The sequence below is a fragment of the Octopus bimaculoides genome, chromosome 1 (assembly GCF_001194135.2).
Source record: "Octopus bimaculoides isolate UCB-OBI-ISO-001 chromosome 1, ASM119413v2, whole genome shotgun sequence".
Taxonomy (NCBI): Eukaryota; Metazoa; Mollusca; class Cephalopoda; order Octopoda; family Octopodidae; genus Octopus; species Octopus bimaculoides.
In genome coordinates, this window is record NC_068981.1 from 21,007,058 (window position 1) to 21,024,367 (window position 17,310).

General features: G+C 34.8%; 1 protein-coding gene across 4 annotated transcripts in view; it reads left to right on the forward strand.

Moving 5' to 3' along the window:
• Nucleotides 1–17,310, forward strand: part of LOC106882230 (nuclear envelope phosphatase-regulatory subunit 1) — a 51,481-nt gene that overhangs the window by 5,501 nt on the left and 28,670 nt on the right. For 2 of the 4 annotated variants that reach the window (XM_014932850.2, XM_014932834.2), the window contains exon 2: nucleotides 10,367–10,390. The exons of the other annotated variants lie outside the window; for them this stretch is intronic. In XM_014932850.2, the coding sequence (XP_014788336.1) occupies nucleotides 10,367–10,390 (24 nt within the window). The remainder of the gene's footprint in view (nucleotides 1–10,366; nucleotides 10,391–17,310) is intronic. 4 annotated transcript variants of the gene reach the window in all.

The window sequence follows — 17,310 nt, forward strand, 5'->3', positions numbered from 1 at the left end:
CGTTTTCGTGCGGGTGACACGTAAAAGCACCCACTACACTCTCTGAGTGGTTGGCGTTAGGAAGGGCATCCGGCTGTAGAAACTCTGCCAAATTAGATTGGAGCCTGGTGTTGCCATCCGGTTTCACCAGTCCTCAGTCAAATCGTCCAACCCATGCTAGCATGGAAAGTGGACATTAAACGATGATGATGATGCTAAAAAGTCAGTAACTTACTATTTCTGGTATCAAAAGAGATTGTTAAATGTGGTTGGAACCTGTGGAAGGGGCAAACCCAGGAAGACATGGAATGAAGTAGTGAAGACCAACCTCAGGTTGTTGAGCTTCAAAGAAAAGATGACAACGGATGGAGATGATTGATGATATGCTGTGTTTGAGAAGACTTTTCCATCTTGGCAAAAGTGAGGTCTTAAAAGCACATCATTTATGATTATTCTCCCACACTCAATCTGTCCCTGTTAAGCCTTACCCCACAACTCATCTTCCATTGCACTACCCATATAGATGCTATAATCATATGATCTCCATCCTCTTTCATTTCTGTGCTGTCAGTTGTCTTTTTGCTTTGAACCTCTTTTGTTACTTCACCTCTACCACCATCTCTGATTCATCTGTCACTCTCCTTTCACACTCTTGCAAACTTACCTATCTCCACCAGCCTTTCCAATTCTCTCTCTGTATCTCTTTATACTCAGCTTCTTATACCTTGAGGGTATACCCTGACACCTCATCATCACCATTTCTTTCCTCTCTTTTCAGCAGGGGTAGGCATGTATCTACTTTACAGCAAGACATCTCTTCTAGTTCCACTATCATAATTTAACCTCTCCACACCTAGCATAAAGCCACCTCCCTCAATACTACACCATCACTCACAATTACCTACAGCATAAATAAAATGGTGAAATACAGAGGAACAGGTGGTAGAATACAGTAAATAGATAGAAAAGTCGATACGAGAAGGGGTGTAGTGGAAGTCCCATGCTTTCATACATATATTAGGTTGTCAAGAAAGTTCTTGCGGTTTTAACCTTTAAATTCAGATGCACATATCTCGGCACAAACAAAACTTTATTAATTTGAATGAACACCACCAGAATCAACGAACTTTTGTCAAAGCAAAACAAGTTTATTTATGCCAGTAGCGTAAAAATCCTATGTTCTAGTGGTGATGAAATCGTTAAAGATGTGTTTGGCATCGTCTTGGTTTTTGAAGCATTCTTCACACAGGAAGTTGTCGAGATGCTTGATAAAGTAATAGTTGGTAGGCGAGAGGTCTGGTGAGTATGGTGGATGAGGCAGAGCTTTGTAGCCCAATTCATTCAACTTCTGCAGGGTCAGTTGTGCAACGTGCAGCTGAGCGTTGTTGTGGAGAAGAATTGGTCCTTTTCTATTGACCAATGCTGACTGTTGTCAGAGTTTCTTATGCATTTCATCCATTTGCTGACTGTACTTCTCCGCTGTAATGGTTTTACCTGGATCCAAAAAGCTGTGATAGATGAGACCGGCTGCAGGCCACCAAACAGTCATCATGACCTTCTTTTGGTGCAACTTTGGCTTCGGGAAGTGCCATGGAGCTTCGTCAGTGTCCAACCACTGAGCTGAACATTGCCAGTTGTTGTAAAGAATCCACTTTTCATCACAAGTCACAATCCGGTCGAGAAACAGGTCATTCTTGTTGAGTAAAAGAAGGGAAGACGACACTTCAAAACAGCGTTTTTTTTTGTTGTCATTCAATTCGTGCAGCACCCATTTCTCAGGTATTTTTGTTTTTACAATCTTTTTCAAGTGGTTGGAAGTTGTCATATATGTTACGTCTAATTCAGAAGCAAGCTTTCAAACAGTTGTGTGTGAATTGGCTTCCACTAAGGCTCTTAGTTGATCGTTGTCAACATCCGATGGCCAACCACTATACTTAGCATCTTCAAGACTCTCGTCACCACTATAAAATTTATTGAACCACCATTGTGCTGTACGTTCATTAGTGGCTCCTGGGCCAAACGCATCGTTGATATCGTGAGCTGTTTCAGCAGCTTTTTGGCCTAGCTTGAACTGGAATAAGAAAATAGTACGAATTTGCTTTTTGTCCATGTTGTAATGAACGTTCTGGGAAAAATGGCCTAATTATTCAAAAAGAAAAAGAGTAACACGATTAGATAGAGTGAAAAACGGGCTTTAAAATGATATATAAAGTCAAAGTAATTTAACGAAAATTAATTTGAAAATACATCGTTTAAAACCAAAATTAAAAATTCCACAAGAACTTTCTTGACAACCTAATATAAGCAAATACAAATAGACACCCAAGCACATTTGCAACTGTTCACATACAATAGAGTGGAGGGGAGGAAAAGAGATAGTCCCTAAACCCATGAACTCAATGGTGAGGACAACAACAACATGAACCATAGTGACAAAAACAATAACAATATATTAGCAATATCAACTACTGTACAAACAACCACAGTCATAAATCACAGATAAAGGGTTTAGTGGTTGTCAGTTCATTGACAGGTTTATAATATCAGTTTTATATATAAAGTTCTCTGGCAGAAAAATAAAGTATTTTTGTAAGAATTTTCATAGTCTGTAGTGAGCGACAAGTAGTGTATCACCCACCCCTCACCATTTCACTTGCTCACATTAACCATCCCGTGTACCATTACCTATTACACACACATACTATGTTGAATCTAACCATCCACACATACACACTTATGCACACACATTTTGCTATGTATCTACGCTCACATAGCAATACATATACTCATGTACAAACTCTGTCCACACTATTATATTGTATGCAACCAGACATAGTAGGTTACTATTACTCTTATGCACTCCATCCTTCACGTGATCACATATGTTTGTTGGTTTTCACAAAACAGGTCGATTACCCAAGTGTATTATATAATTCTATCCAGCTCAGTAAGTTAAAAGATCTATGTGATCTGCAGTTGTAACGAATGCACATGGCATTCTGTAGAAGAGTAAATTAATATGTGTAATTTGTGTCACAATACAGTACTCCATAAAAATGTAGCTGGCATAAGCATTGGGATATATACATAGATGAAAAGGATAGAAAAAGGGTTTCAGCATGGATATACAGATGAGTGTATGGGTAGAGGGTTTTACTAAATTATATCAAGTGTGTGAAAACCATGAGAAAAGGATGCTTACAATCCTCATGTCAATGTAAGGCCAGTAGTGTACTAGTGCAACTCTTTGTAGCTCAAGTAGTTCCCAACTCAGTAATTTTGTAAAGTTCTATTCTTATGGTGGGTACATTTATTAAGATCTCTACTATCAACTAACACAATCTTGAATCTGTCTTTCATGCATAACCCACATGGATGTCTATCTGCACTCTCTCACAGAAACTAAGTACATTTTGTCATTTTAGTTTTCAGTTTTACTTTTAAGTATATTCACAAAAAAAGATATGAAAGTTAAAATGTATTAAATCATTCCAGCATTATGCACCATTTGTGCCAATATGTAGAATATATTTTGTTTTATATATACACACATATATGGTCATAACAATACTTTTAGACAAATAGTATATATATATATATAGGCGTAGGAGTGGCTGTGTGGTAAGTAGCTTGCTTACCAACCACATGGTTCCAGGTTCAGTCCCACTGTGTGGCACCTTAGGCAAGTGTCTTCTACTATAGCCTCGGGCCGACCAAAGCCTTGTGAGTGGATTTGGTAGACGAAAACTGAAAGAAGCCCGTCGTATATATGTATATATATGTATGTATGTGTGTGTATATGTTTGTGTGTCTGTGTTTACGTCCCCCCAACATCGGTTGACAACCGATGCTGGTGTGTTTACGTCCCCGTAACTTAGCGGTTTGGCTAAAGAGACCGATAGAATAAGTACTAGGCTTACAAAGAATAAGTCCTGGGGTCGATTAGTTCGGCTAAAAGGCGGTGCTCCAGCATGGCCACAGTCAAATGACTGAAACAAGTAAAAGAGTAAAAAGAGTATATATATATATAGATACATATACAAATATATCTGCCTGCAAATCAAACCCCATGTAGTGTTAAGTGTGCAACATCTGGATAATAAAACTGGTTGGTCACAGCTGGAGTGCATTATTGTTATTCCTTAGTATAAAGGATTTATTGAAATGTAAGTAAAATGTATTCTTGTAGTTGCATATATCCAGAAACAAACTATTTTTTGTTGATTGGTTTTCCATTTCAATAGGAAATAATCTAATAATGCTTTGAAATTTTGGCACAAGGCCAGCAATTTCGGAGGAGGGGGTAAGTTGGTTACACTGACCCCAGTGTTCAACTGATACTTTTTTCATTGACCCTGAAAGGACGAAAGGTAAAGTCGATCTCGGTGGAATTTGAACTCAGAACGTAAGGTCAAATGAAATACCATTAAGCATTTTGTCCAGTGTGTCTGTCAGTCAGCTCACTGCCCTAGGAATTAATCTAATAATAATCATTTAAATTCAGGTCCATTATAAAGTCTATGTGAAATTTTAGTTTATAGAAATTTAAAATTATAGTGCTTTTAATAAAAATAGCATTGTACTTTCTAATAAAACTTACTCTTAATGAAGTGGAGTGGTTGTAATTGTGTGAATTTGTGTCAATAGATTGTTTCTCTTAAATTAATCATCCTAAAATATACTAGAAACTTTCATCAGAAAATCCTGAAAATCCCTTCCACTACCTTTTCATAAAGCTTTCTATTATTATTCTCCTATTCATTTACACTTCCAGTATATATATATATATATGTATAAACAGGTTGTAAAGTTAACAACACTACTTACTTACTTACTTTACTATATAACGGTTTTCCCGTTTTCTTAACCGATATTGCATGCAGTTTTCAATATGTTTCATGTCATTACAACCTGTTTATACACATGTATTTTAAGGTCAACTATTAATGTTGTCTGTTGTTTGCTGTCTGCTATGAATTAATGAAACTTGACCCTGAAGAGATGCAAGATCCCATTTTCTTATCTCAGACAAGAGTGAGTCGAGATATTGCATTGAAATGTGCACAGGTCATTATTAAACAAGTTTTTACGATGGATCGCGTTTATGGCTTTTATTTAAATTGATATATATATATAGATCAAAACAGTTTGATTCTAGAGTACCATACTGGCATGGGTTGGATGGTTTAATAATATTTGGCAAGCTGCAGGGCTGTCATCTTTGGCATGGTTTTTTATTCCTGCTAGCCCTTTCTAACATCAACCAATTTACAGTATATATTGAATGTTTTGTTTCATGCCACTGACTTTAATGAGGTTCCAAGTAACTTGCAAGACAGGAAAAGAACAGGGAAAAAAAGGTAAAAAAAAGCTAAGTGGCTGGGTGGCATAGTTTGAAATGGGGAGGTGGTTTTATGCCAGATTTTGAGAGGCTAATGTATGAGAGAAGGACAAATAGACAGGTGTCCTACTATAGAGAAGATGCATGGCTACCTCACATTGTATAAGCACTTGCAGGAGTAGCTAGGAAGAAGATAAAAATAGTAGTGATGGGGTATAAGGAATTTGTGGGGAGAGGGGGTAGTTTCATAATAGTGTGGTGGGGAGAGGGGGTAGTTTCATAATAGTGTGGTGGGGAGAGTAACATGATTAGAGATGTGGGAAGAAAGGATAATGAGAATAAGGAATGGAAGGTTCTAGGGTGAGTAAGAGGTAACTTATAATGAAAAGAAAGGAGAGGAAATAACATGTACTGAGTGGCGCCCAAGGTAGAGAAATAATGGTGCACTAGGTGTTAGAGGAATGAGATGTGGCATGGAATGCTTGATGGGGCAGAATGGGTCACAAGCATAAACAGAATGTTTTAGGAAACCATTTTTTACTGTGATGGACAGGTCTTTTCAAGCACAGCGAATCACCAATCATCTTGGTTGATTGTCATCTTCTCTGTAAGGTTCAGCATCTTGAGATCAATCTTCACTACTTCATTCAATATCTTCATGGGCCTTTTTCTTCAACAAGTTTCATAGTATTGGGTCATGTATTTACTGCCTGTCAGCTCTGGTATTTGAGACAAACATGAAACACAGTAATTTGTTCTTTATTGCTAACTACTTAATTGGGTGTGGTGTTTGTTGCAAGTCTGCCTTTAACAGTAGTTTGAATATAATATTTCTGCTCGTGATCAAGTTGTGGTAACAGCTAAATCTCCTTCAAACTGTACCTTAACATCTTAAATAAAGGAAAATACATTGAACATTTTGGTCTCTGATATATAGATGTACAGGATGTTTGCAGTTGCAGTTGGCCAGCTGGAGAGCTCCATTTTTATGTTTTGGCATGGTTTCTATGGCTGGATGCCTGTCCTAACACCGACCACTTTACAAAGTGGACTGGGAGCTTTTATGTAGCACCAGCATGGGCACTTTTATATAGCACTGGCATGGGTACTTTTATATGGCACTGGAATGGACACTTTTATGTGGCACTAGAATGAGTGCTTTTACATGGCACCAGACCCATGAGCCTGCAAGACTTGGATCTCTCATTTGAGAGAGGATGTAAAGGACATGCCTATATGCAAAAAAAAAAAAAAAAAGGACACATTAGATTTCCTTTTTTTTTTTTTTATCCGTTTCAGTCATTGGACTGTAGCCATGCTGGGGCACCACCCTGAAGAGTTTAGTTGAACAAATCGACCCTGTAACAAGTAGAATAAATAGCAGACTGAAAAATATTTGCAGTCTAGTACTTGTTTTATCAGTCTCTTTTGCTGAGCTGCTAAGTTATAGGGAAAAGGCACCACCAGTTGTCAAGCAGTGGTGGAGACAAACACAAGGGCACACACACATACACACACATGCGTGTGAGACAGACTTTCTTACAATTTCTGCCTACCACATTCCCTCAGAAGGCATTGATTGGCCTGGGGCTATAAGTAGAAAACACTTGCCCAAACATGTAAGAAGATGGGATGGTCATAGATGGAATGGCTTTGATCATAGGTTTGCTCAATCAGGCTTGACTTGTATTAAACAACAATTAAACAAATTAAAACTAAGAGAAGTGTATTTAGAGATTTAGTGTTATACAGTGTTCTGTTAAGCTTTACTCATTTCAAACAAAATAGCCTGTGGAATGTTCCTTAGATATTTAGAAATCCTAGGATGAAATTAATATCTACAGTGATAGTAAAACTAGTATAAACTAGAATACTAATTTTACTATTATTATATAGAGATATAATATAATAGTAAACATAATATCTTAAATATTGTCAAACTTGAATTTCTTAGTGTCATAATAGGAGCTGGCATCCATAGTGTAACAATAGTAAAACTAGTACCCTCAATGTCATTGGTAGTTAGTACCCTTAATGTAATCATCATCATCATTGTTTAACATCTACTTTCCATGCTATTATGGATTGGACGATTTGACTGAGGACTGGTGAAACCGGATGGCTACACCAGGCTCCAATCTGATTTGGCAGTGTTTCTACAGGTGGATGCCCTTCCTAACGCCAACCACTCTGAGAGTGTAGTGGGTGCTTTTACGTGCCACCGGCAAACTAATATCTATATAATAGTAATAAAAGTAATATCCTAATGTAGTAACAGTCAAACTAGTATTCTCCATATAATAGTAAAGCTAGTACCCGCTAATGATAAAACTCCTATCCTCTATGTAATAGTAAAACTAGTGTTCTCTATGTAGTATTAGTGAAGTTAGTCTCCTTTATATAGTAGTAGTAAAGATAGTATCTGCTATCTAGTAATAATAAGGCTATGGATTTGGTAGAATGGCAGGTAACATAATTTGTTCCAGCCTTTATATTCTGACATCAACTCACCCTGTGTTAAACCTTGCCATTCATCAGTTCTTCCCAGTTTGAGCAAATTTAATGTCGGTTAAATATTGAGGTCAAATTAACTAATACTGCTAGGCGTCTTCAAACAAGAGACTGGTTGTTGAAGAATGGACACAGTATTGTTATGAGCTGCTACTTCAGCTTTATAAGAATTGTATCCAGCCGAAGAAGTAATAGTGAAATCAGTATTCTCTATTAAATATTGTCCTATAACCAAATCTTTTATTAATGAAATGGATCACTTCTTACTCAAGGAAATTCATGTACTTAACTGAAGTCTGAACCATAAAAATGCAAGTGAGAGTTTTAAAGACACCTTATGTAGAATAGACCCGGTCAAACTTCGAGCTTTGATATTTGTTCCAATGAAAGGCCAAATTGATTTCAGAAAAATTTGGATTCAAAACTTCTCTTACAATTTTATAGCCTATTTACGACAATACTACTACTACTACTACTACTACTACTACTACTACTACTACTACTACTACTACTACTACTACCACTACTACTACTACTACTGCTGTTACTACTACTACTACTACTACTACTACTACTACTACTACTACTACTACTACTACCACTACTACTACTACTGCTGTTACTACTACTACTACTACTACTACTACTACTACTACTACTGTTACTGTTACTACCAAAGTGAGTGCTAGGATACTTGATTATGTATGAATAAAAATACCTTCAAAACAGGGAGACAACCCTGAAATTTTAATTGGAATTAATTATGGAATGCAGGAGGCATCTTCGAGTATTTATTCCAGTTATTCTTTGAAGTTATGCTACTCAGTGTTCATTCATAAAACCTTATATCTCTTTCGTCATTTTAGGATTGTACAGGTATGGCTTGACTGTTCTCACTGATGAGGCCCTATAAGATTGAAACATGTTTGGAGTTGTCACTCCTCTGCTGCATTTCATATGTAATTAATTAAAATTTTAGAAATTCTTTTTATTGCTAGAATTAATCATTCAGGTAGTGATTATGTTCATCACTAAGAGTGCAGTTTTGATTAAATAAAATTTCTTGGCTTACTACCTTAAGTATAACTGCATTCTCTTTACAGCTGCCACAGTTATGTCATCTTGTCTTTAAAGCTGTCATGTTTAGAACAATAGAAAACAATTAAATTATTTATATTTTCCGATACTATTTTTAAGAAATTGCTTGACTTCTTTCTGTATCATGCAATGGAAAACCACCTGTTTTTATTCTACTCATGGAACCTGACTTTACATGAAGTAACATTATGAATATAACTAAATCTAAAGACTTAGTCTTTGTTGTTGTAACAGTATTGTTTCCTCTATCATAGACTGAAAGATACAAAGTTTAGGAGAGAAATATAGTTGATTATATCAAATGTTTTGGGTACTTATTTTATTGACCCTGCAAGTATGAAAAACAAAGTCAGTGTAATTTAAAACCTTAAGGTGTTAAGAATTGTAAATAAATAAGCACAGGAGTGGCTGTGTGGTAAGTAGCTTGCTTACCAACCACATGGTTCCTGGTTCAGTCCCACTGCGTGGCACCTTAGGCAAGTGTCTTCTACTATAGTCTCGGGCCGACCAAAGCCTTGTGAGTGGATTTGGTAGACGGAAACTGAAAGAAGCCTGTCGTATATATGTATATATGTATGTGCATGTATATGTTTGTGTCTGTGTTTGTCCCCCCAGTATCGCTTGACAACCGATGCTGGTGTGTTTACGTCCCCGTAACTTAGCGGTTCGGCAAAAGAGACCGATAGAATAAGTACTGGGCTTACAAAGAATAAGTCCTGGGGTTGATTTGCTGGACTAAAGGCGGTGCTCCAGCATGGCTGCAGTCAAATGACTGAAACAAGTAAAAGAGTAAAGAGTAAAATATTGCTAGACATTTTCTTCAAATGCTGTATTGATTCTACCAATCCACTTCTAAATCTTTAGAAATAATTATCTCAAAAACTTTAAGCATTGAATCTTCATGAATTTTTCATAATTCTTTGAAACCTTTTGTTTTTCTCTATCTGCACCATAATCCACAAATAGATGTTTTCTTTAATCCATATAATTTTCATTTCTTTTTTTTGCAAATTTCAGAATTTAAAAGCTGGTAATTATGTAACTCCACTGAATATTCTATAAATTTCTGGTTTAACTTATTTAATGTGTGAAAGACCAGATCTGAATGCTGATTAAAGTTATTGATATGATAAAATATTCTGTTGATCATGTTAAAATAGAAATATGATTGGTTGATTAATTAAAAATTGATTTAAAATAAATAAAAAAAAAAAAAATTAGTTTGATACAGTTGCATGGTAATTTTAATTACTATAAGTTAAATGACTGATTTCGTCATTGGATAAACAAGTCTATAACATCTACAGCAATGGTATATAAGATCATTTTAACATTGTTATATTAAAAGCATTTTCAAGCATCAAATTAAAAGAAAAACTTTTATTGTATTTTGTTGGAAAGTAATTTATTATGATTTTTTTTTATTTTTGCCCTCAGATGACTATGTCCGGACACTGCAAGGTATACTTGCATTACTATCTGTTACCTGTTCAAGCAACTGCTTCTCATGGCATATATTTTCCTTGAATAGTAATTTAGAAAATGCTTTTCCAATATATAATCCCTCCTTACCTTCTTTGACAAGCATACTGTTTACCCCACTTAACTAATTATCTCTCTCTCCTTATTCTTCAGTATTAATCCTTTATTTTCAATATTCACATATATTGGTGTATTTTTGTTTTTTTTTATATTTTATTTTTAACATAATGGTTTAAGATTATGGCGTTACATTTTCTTTTTTTTTTTGTTAAACAATTTTTCATATTAACTTGTTTATTTTGAATAAACCTTTCAGTATCTAATACGTGTAATATAATGTTTCCCGTGCTTGTTTAAATAAAATCTATGAGAAGTTATACATGCATTTATCCTGATAAATACATAAAAATAGATTTCTGAAGCAATTCATGTGGTCATGTCCTCTGAATTGGCTATCTTTAGAAACTTTTCTTATTTTCCCATCCTTAAATTACATTTAAGAGCTGTGGATTGACAAACATAGCAGTGGAGAAAATGCCCTGCAGTATTTTAGTTCTACATTTTCAGTTCAAAATCCCATCTGGATTTGTTTTTTATACTTCCAGATTTAATAAAACGAGTAGCAGTCAGTTACTAGAGTCTGTTGCAATCAATATTTTTCTCACTATAATTTGTGATCTTGTAACCTTACTTTAAATCATATCACAGATATGGCTTTGTGGCTATATTATCAATTTATTACTAATGTTATGGATGTAGCTTGGCAGATTTGATAAGAGTGTCAGACAAAGTGCTTTGTAGTATTTAACTACAAGGATTTATTTTCTGAGTTCAGTTCCCACTGATGTCAGTTTTACCTTTCAATTTCTGTTTGTTCTTACTTATATCTATGTAAGAAATCAATATTTATTACAAATGTATATTATATAAGTTACTATGTTGGTGTTGACCAATTGAAACCTTATGTTATCATTCTTGTTATAATAAGATTTTTAATTAGAATTTTACTTTAAATATGGATATTTTAGTGCGGGTAGTGTCAGATGGTTTGGTATCTTTCTTCTGCTCAGAATCCTATAGTTTTTTCATAGTGCCTTGATGTTACAATTTTTCCTTTACTTCATTGAATATATTATTGTATGTCATTTGAACACTAAATACGGAACTGTTAATACTCTATCCTCCTTAACTTTAGAATTATTTAAGAATATATAAGAAAGACTTCAGGCATACATGGCTGGTAATTGTGCTGTTTAGAACTATATTTAATTTTTCTTTTTGACTAAAGTTGTCTCCAGAACAGTGTTTATGTTAAATTCACTTAAAACCTTCAGAATCAACCTGTGCTACATGAGAGATGTCTGCAAATTTGTTCCAACATTAAATACTGCCTCTTAGTATGCCCTGAAAATTTTATGTTAGTTACCTATTTTTATTGTTTTGACCACTAGTATTTCAACTTCACTTCATTCACCTCATCTAGTTGATTCTGTTTAACTTTATTCTGGACAATTCCATTATTCACTTAATTGCATATATTTTTAAAACCCCAAATTATTTAGCCTCAAATCTGCATAAAATTCACTGATTATTTGTCAGTCCTTCATTTAAAAAAATAGGTAAATGTCGTATGAAATCGAATATTTAATTTCTTTGATATGTATGAAATGATTCTGGGTGCTCCCAGTTTCATGACTTAAAGTGATAGCTTTCAGTATTTTGTATTTACAAACATTATCTTCATTTTATGTTCACATTTCACTCTGGCGTGTGTTGAATGGGTTGTCATGATCAAAGTTAGTTCATTTTTGGAATTATTGTCCTCTTAGAAGGATCAGGACTATGTCTTGTTCATGTATTCTATTTTTGGCATGGTTTCTTAGGTTAGATGCCTTTCTTAAAAACCAACTACTTTATAGTATTTACTGGATACATTTTGTAGTGGCTCCAGCACTAGAGGGGTTGTCATAACCTCAAGAGGACAAAACATTTTGGTTCTCTGGATCCTATGTTGTCTCTGCTGATTCACCAACAACTTCAATGAGTATTCATTTAATGTGAAGTTGTCTTGTCCTCCACAAGACAAAAGAATCCTTACTATTATTCTATGATGTATTTGTCCATTCAAGGTTATGTGAACAAGATAGTGAGTAGAAAAGAGGAGAATTGTAGGAGATGAGCTAGGGTGAGTAGAAGAAAGAAGTGAGAGTATGACGAGAAAAACAGATTCATCAGGGTGGTAGAGAAGGAAGATGTGGAAGAGACAGGTCTAGGGTTAATGAAAGAGAAGTATTAATGGTGGGGTGTAATGAGAGAGAGAGGGTGATGTTTAGTTGTTGAAATGGTTAAAGTAAGAGAGAGCAATGGATTAAATAGCAAATGACCTGAGTAGGAGTGGTGGCCAGCAGTTCAGGTGAGCAAAAAGGAACAGTGTATTGGATACCAACAGATTTAATATAAACTCTCACCACATAGGTATTGTACTGGAATGAAAAGAGGAGTAATATGGATGGTGATAGATGGAAGGATTGAGTATAGGGAAATCTAGTGTTATTCTTCATTACAAGTTTGGGAACTAATGTTAAGAGAGTTAAATATATTCAGGTTAGTCTTACCATTTCAATGAGTGAAAGACTAACAAAGTTTGGATTCTTGTGTACTATGAACTTGTTTTTTAATTGTATAATAGAATTTTTCCTTAAATAAATTTTTGAAGATAGTTCTGAATCAAATGGTGAATGGACATCATTGTATTGTTTCCGTTATCATCTACATTAGCCTCTGATTGACCAGTTTAAATTTTTCTTAACCTGCATAGCCTTAGTTATTGTCATTGAGTAACTGAAATTATGTGTAAGTCTTTGTTGGAGTGTATGAATTTGGGTCATTGAAGAATATCAGAGGGAGTTAAAAAACCTTACATGGAACTAAATCTAATGATTGTCGTAGTCATACTGATACATATGAATAAAAAATAAAGCAAACAAAAAATAAACTAAGTGGAACATAAGTAAATTATGTGTACACAGTTGTTGTCTTATAAAATAATGGACTTGGCATTACTGAGCTCAGAATAAACCCATATGTTGCTTTCTAGTCCTTATAAGGCATATGGATCAATGTTTATGTCATATTTATTAAGAATAGTTTAGTGGGGAAATAAAAGTAAGAAAAATGGCTGTTAAGAGAAAAAGAAAAGTCTTGTTAATTGCTGACAAGTATGAAATAGTTACTCTACTTGATCAAGTGTCTCAGGCAAAGGTGGTAAAATAATTGGGGTTTTTTCCCCGAGCCATGAAAGAAGAAATTATTGCAGCCTATCAATTTAAAGCAAATCGAAACAGAAATGTAGAGATCTGGAAAAAGATGCTTATCTAGATGAGGAATTATCCTAATAATTCATCACTGTTAAACCCAGAGACATTGTTATCTAGACTAATCCTGTCAGAGAAGGCCAAAGATTTAGCAGAGCATCTAAACAGGATTAAGTCTGTCTCTGTGAGTGGCTTGTTGTCTTGATGGAAAGGCAGACATAACATTGGATTCAAGAAGCTTCATGGCGAGAAGAAAGATGTTAATGTAAATATAGCTGATAATTGAGAATCTAAAAACATGCAGTCTAATAACATCCACAGTGCAGACAAACCTGGACTTTGAGGTGGTATTCTTGTACATGATATGGTGAAAAGAAGAAGATTTAAAGAAAGCAAAGTTAGTTTCAATTATGGGAATTATACCAACATGTCAAGAAGAGATGAAAGAAAATGAATTACTATTAACTGGGAAAAAGTAAAAGACCCACATACTTCTGTGAATTATAAAACTAGTAGGAATGCTTAAATGAGTGGATAAATATTTACTATATGATTTGGGGAATTTGTCAGAGAGGTGACCCAGAAGAAGAGAAACTGGTGTATTGCTTGTTGACAATTGCAAATCTTAAATGTATCAAACTACTGTTTCTTCCATTAAACACATTACAGAGCTTTGAAATCATTACATAGAGTGGCCTTTGTCTGAAAGCTGTGTTTTTTTTCCTTTCACATTGATGGTCATCTAGAAGCAAAAGCAAATGACCTCCCATGCTGGTGGCACATAAAAAGCACCATTCAAGTGTGGTTGATGCCAGTGCTGCCTGACTGGCCCCCATGCCGGTGGCACATAAAAAGCACCCACTACATTCTTGGAGTGGTTGGCATTAGGAAGGGCATCCAACAGTAGAAACCTTATCAGATTAGATTGGAGTCTGGTGTAGCCTCCTGGCTTGCCAGTCCTCTGTCAAGCTGTTCAACCCATGCCAGCATGGAAAAGGGACATTAAACGGTGATGATGATGATGATGAATAACTGTTTATCATATTCATGGAAAATAATGCAAGGTCGCAAAAAAAATTGTCATTATTAACCAACCTTAAATTAACATAAAATTTTTATGGATGGTTTGAATTTAGATCATTTTAAGAAGTGTGTATCATAGACCAGGGACAGTTTCATGTGAGTGTGTATCAATCATTAGCAACTAGAAGTCATGAACAATTAAAGATCACGAAATTTATCAACTGGATTAAAAATGTCATGTTAGTGTAACTACATATTTATCTCTTCTTGAGTCTTGCACAGGAAGAAAATGGATTAAAACATATATTTGAACAAATGAAACTTTAGAAAATATAAGAAATAATTTGTTGTAGATCAATTTGAAGAAAATTTGTTGTAGATCATTTGAAGTTGATCAGTAATAATTTTGCAATACATCAAATCAATAAATATTATTTCTTGCCACTTCAAACCAACATCTCTTCATGTTTAACCCTTTTGTTACCATATTTCTATTGAAATACACAGACTTTGTTACATTATCTTGCTTATTTTATCAATATTAAAGGAGAATGAAAGGCAATCAACTGGGCATAAAAAGAAGAAACTAGCACAGATTGGAATATAACCTTTGTTGTGCCACTCAACAACCTGTTATTTTCATTAACAGTGACTAATGTTCTCTAAAGTCTATAGAATAATTCTTGTAGCTTTGATTAACATAAAAAGCAAAACATTACAGCTTCATTTCATCACTGGCTTCCTTCTTCTCTGAACAATTTGCTATCCTCTGGTGTTTTATCAACCAACCACCTCTGTATGTCTGTCTGTTGTAAATCCTTCCTTGTCACAGTTACATTCCTCCCCTGCTTCTCTTATTTTAGCTGTCACAGCATTTATTATACTAATTTCTCTTAGAATCTTTATACCCTGTAGTGGCTTTTACAGCTTGTGAAAACAATCTTTTTATCACATGCAGCTACACACTAATTGAACCAACAACAAAGTCACTACATGATTGTTCAACAAGCTTGGAATAGCAGACAAATCTTCATCAAATTACATCCTACTGTTAAAAAAGAGAAAAGGAAGGGCACTCTTGATAATGATACTCACTGTGTCTAAAAAAAAAAAAATGGGTGATGGGATGGTTATTGTTGGAATATATTAAATCACATGTCTGTCCTTTCAGAGCTGTGGGTTTTAAAACAACAGTAATACGCTAAATTATGGGGGCAAGACCCTTATAATGGATCCTATAGGAAGCTGCACCAAATAATGGACGAGGTGTTTCTTATTTATTGTATGATGGTATATTTGTTTTTCTCTTCATACATCACACAACCCATGTAACACTCCACTTGTGTTGTACAGCATCGTGAAGAATGCGCATCTAAATGGTCAGTCAAGCAGTTAGAAATGTCAGCCAAATCTCCTTTGAATTGCATCCTGCTATTTTTAGTATAGGAAGGATACATTGGATAATGCAATCCTGTGCTATGTTTGAAAATAAGATAAGATTATCATGTTTGAAATGCCTTGCATTCTATAGGTCATCTCAATCAGAGCAGACTTGAGACTATGCAATATCAGCAACAGCAGACCCAGCATGCCATATCTGCACCTTACTTGAGCTTGACCTTATTACTTAACACCATTCTCTCCCATTTTCTATATACACAAATCAAAAGTTGTACATTAATAATGTGGCTGAGGGGAAAATACCTTGAGTGAGTGTTCTGCATACTAATTACAAATATGATTGAGTCCTACATATGAGCATTTAGTAGGCAAAATTGTTCTCTCAAGTGTGTTTGAAATCTAAAACCAACATTCAAGGGGCATAACTTCTATAGGATCAATTAATTGAAATTTTTGGACAATATCCCCCCCCCCCCAGCTATGTTGTAGTATTCTTTATCAGTGTCACTGCACTCTCTCTCTCTTATATATATATATATATATATATATTACTCTATCTTGCCAACTGAGTAGATTATGATTTACTCTGGAGTTTTAATAATACTGAAACATGTCCATTGCTTTTGCCAGTTGGCCTCTTAAAACCAGATCCTCTCAAAATTGCAACACCTATATTGTCCCAATACTTTGATCAGCTGATTTTGTGGGGGTCACCTCCTTGGTTACTTGCTTTAAATTCTAAACACTCCTGGAGGAAGTATTTGTCTACTAATTGCTTGGATAATCTCAGTTAAATAACGGTTTTTTTAAATTTACTATATTATATCTGAGACCTTACCATTGTTTGCTACAGTCTATATTACCATAATAATGAAAGTTTCACCTACTTACCTAACCAACATTTATGATTATAGTTTTACTAAATATTCACTCTTTGTCTTCACATATACATAACTCTTTACTGCATACATACATCTTGGCTGATTACACACATTTCTACTATATGCATGCATAACCACAGTAAGCATGCATCTATACTGTATACAAGCATCTCTACTGTATGCATGCGTTTCTACTATATATATGCAACTCTAGTTTACATGCATCTCTGCAATGTATATGCATTTTTAAGTATCATATCTACTATATATATATATATAT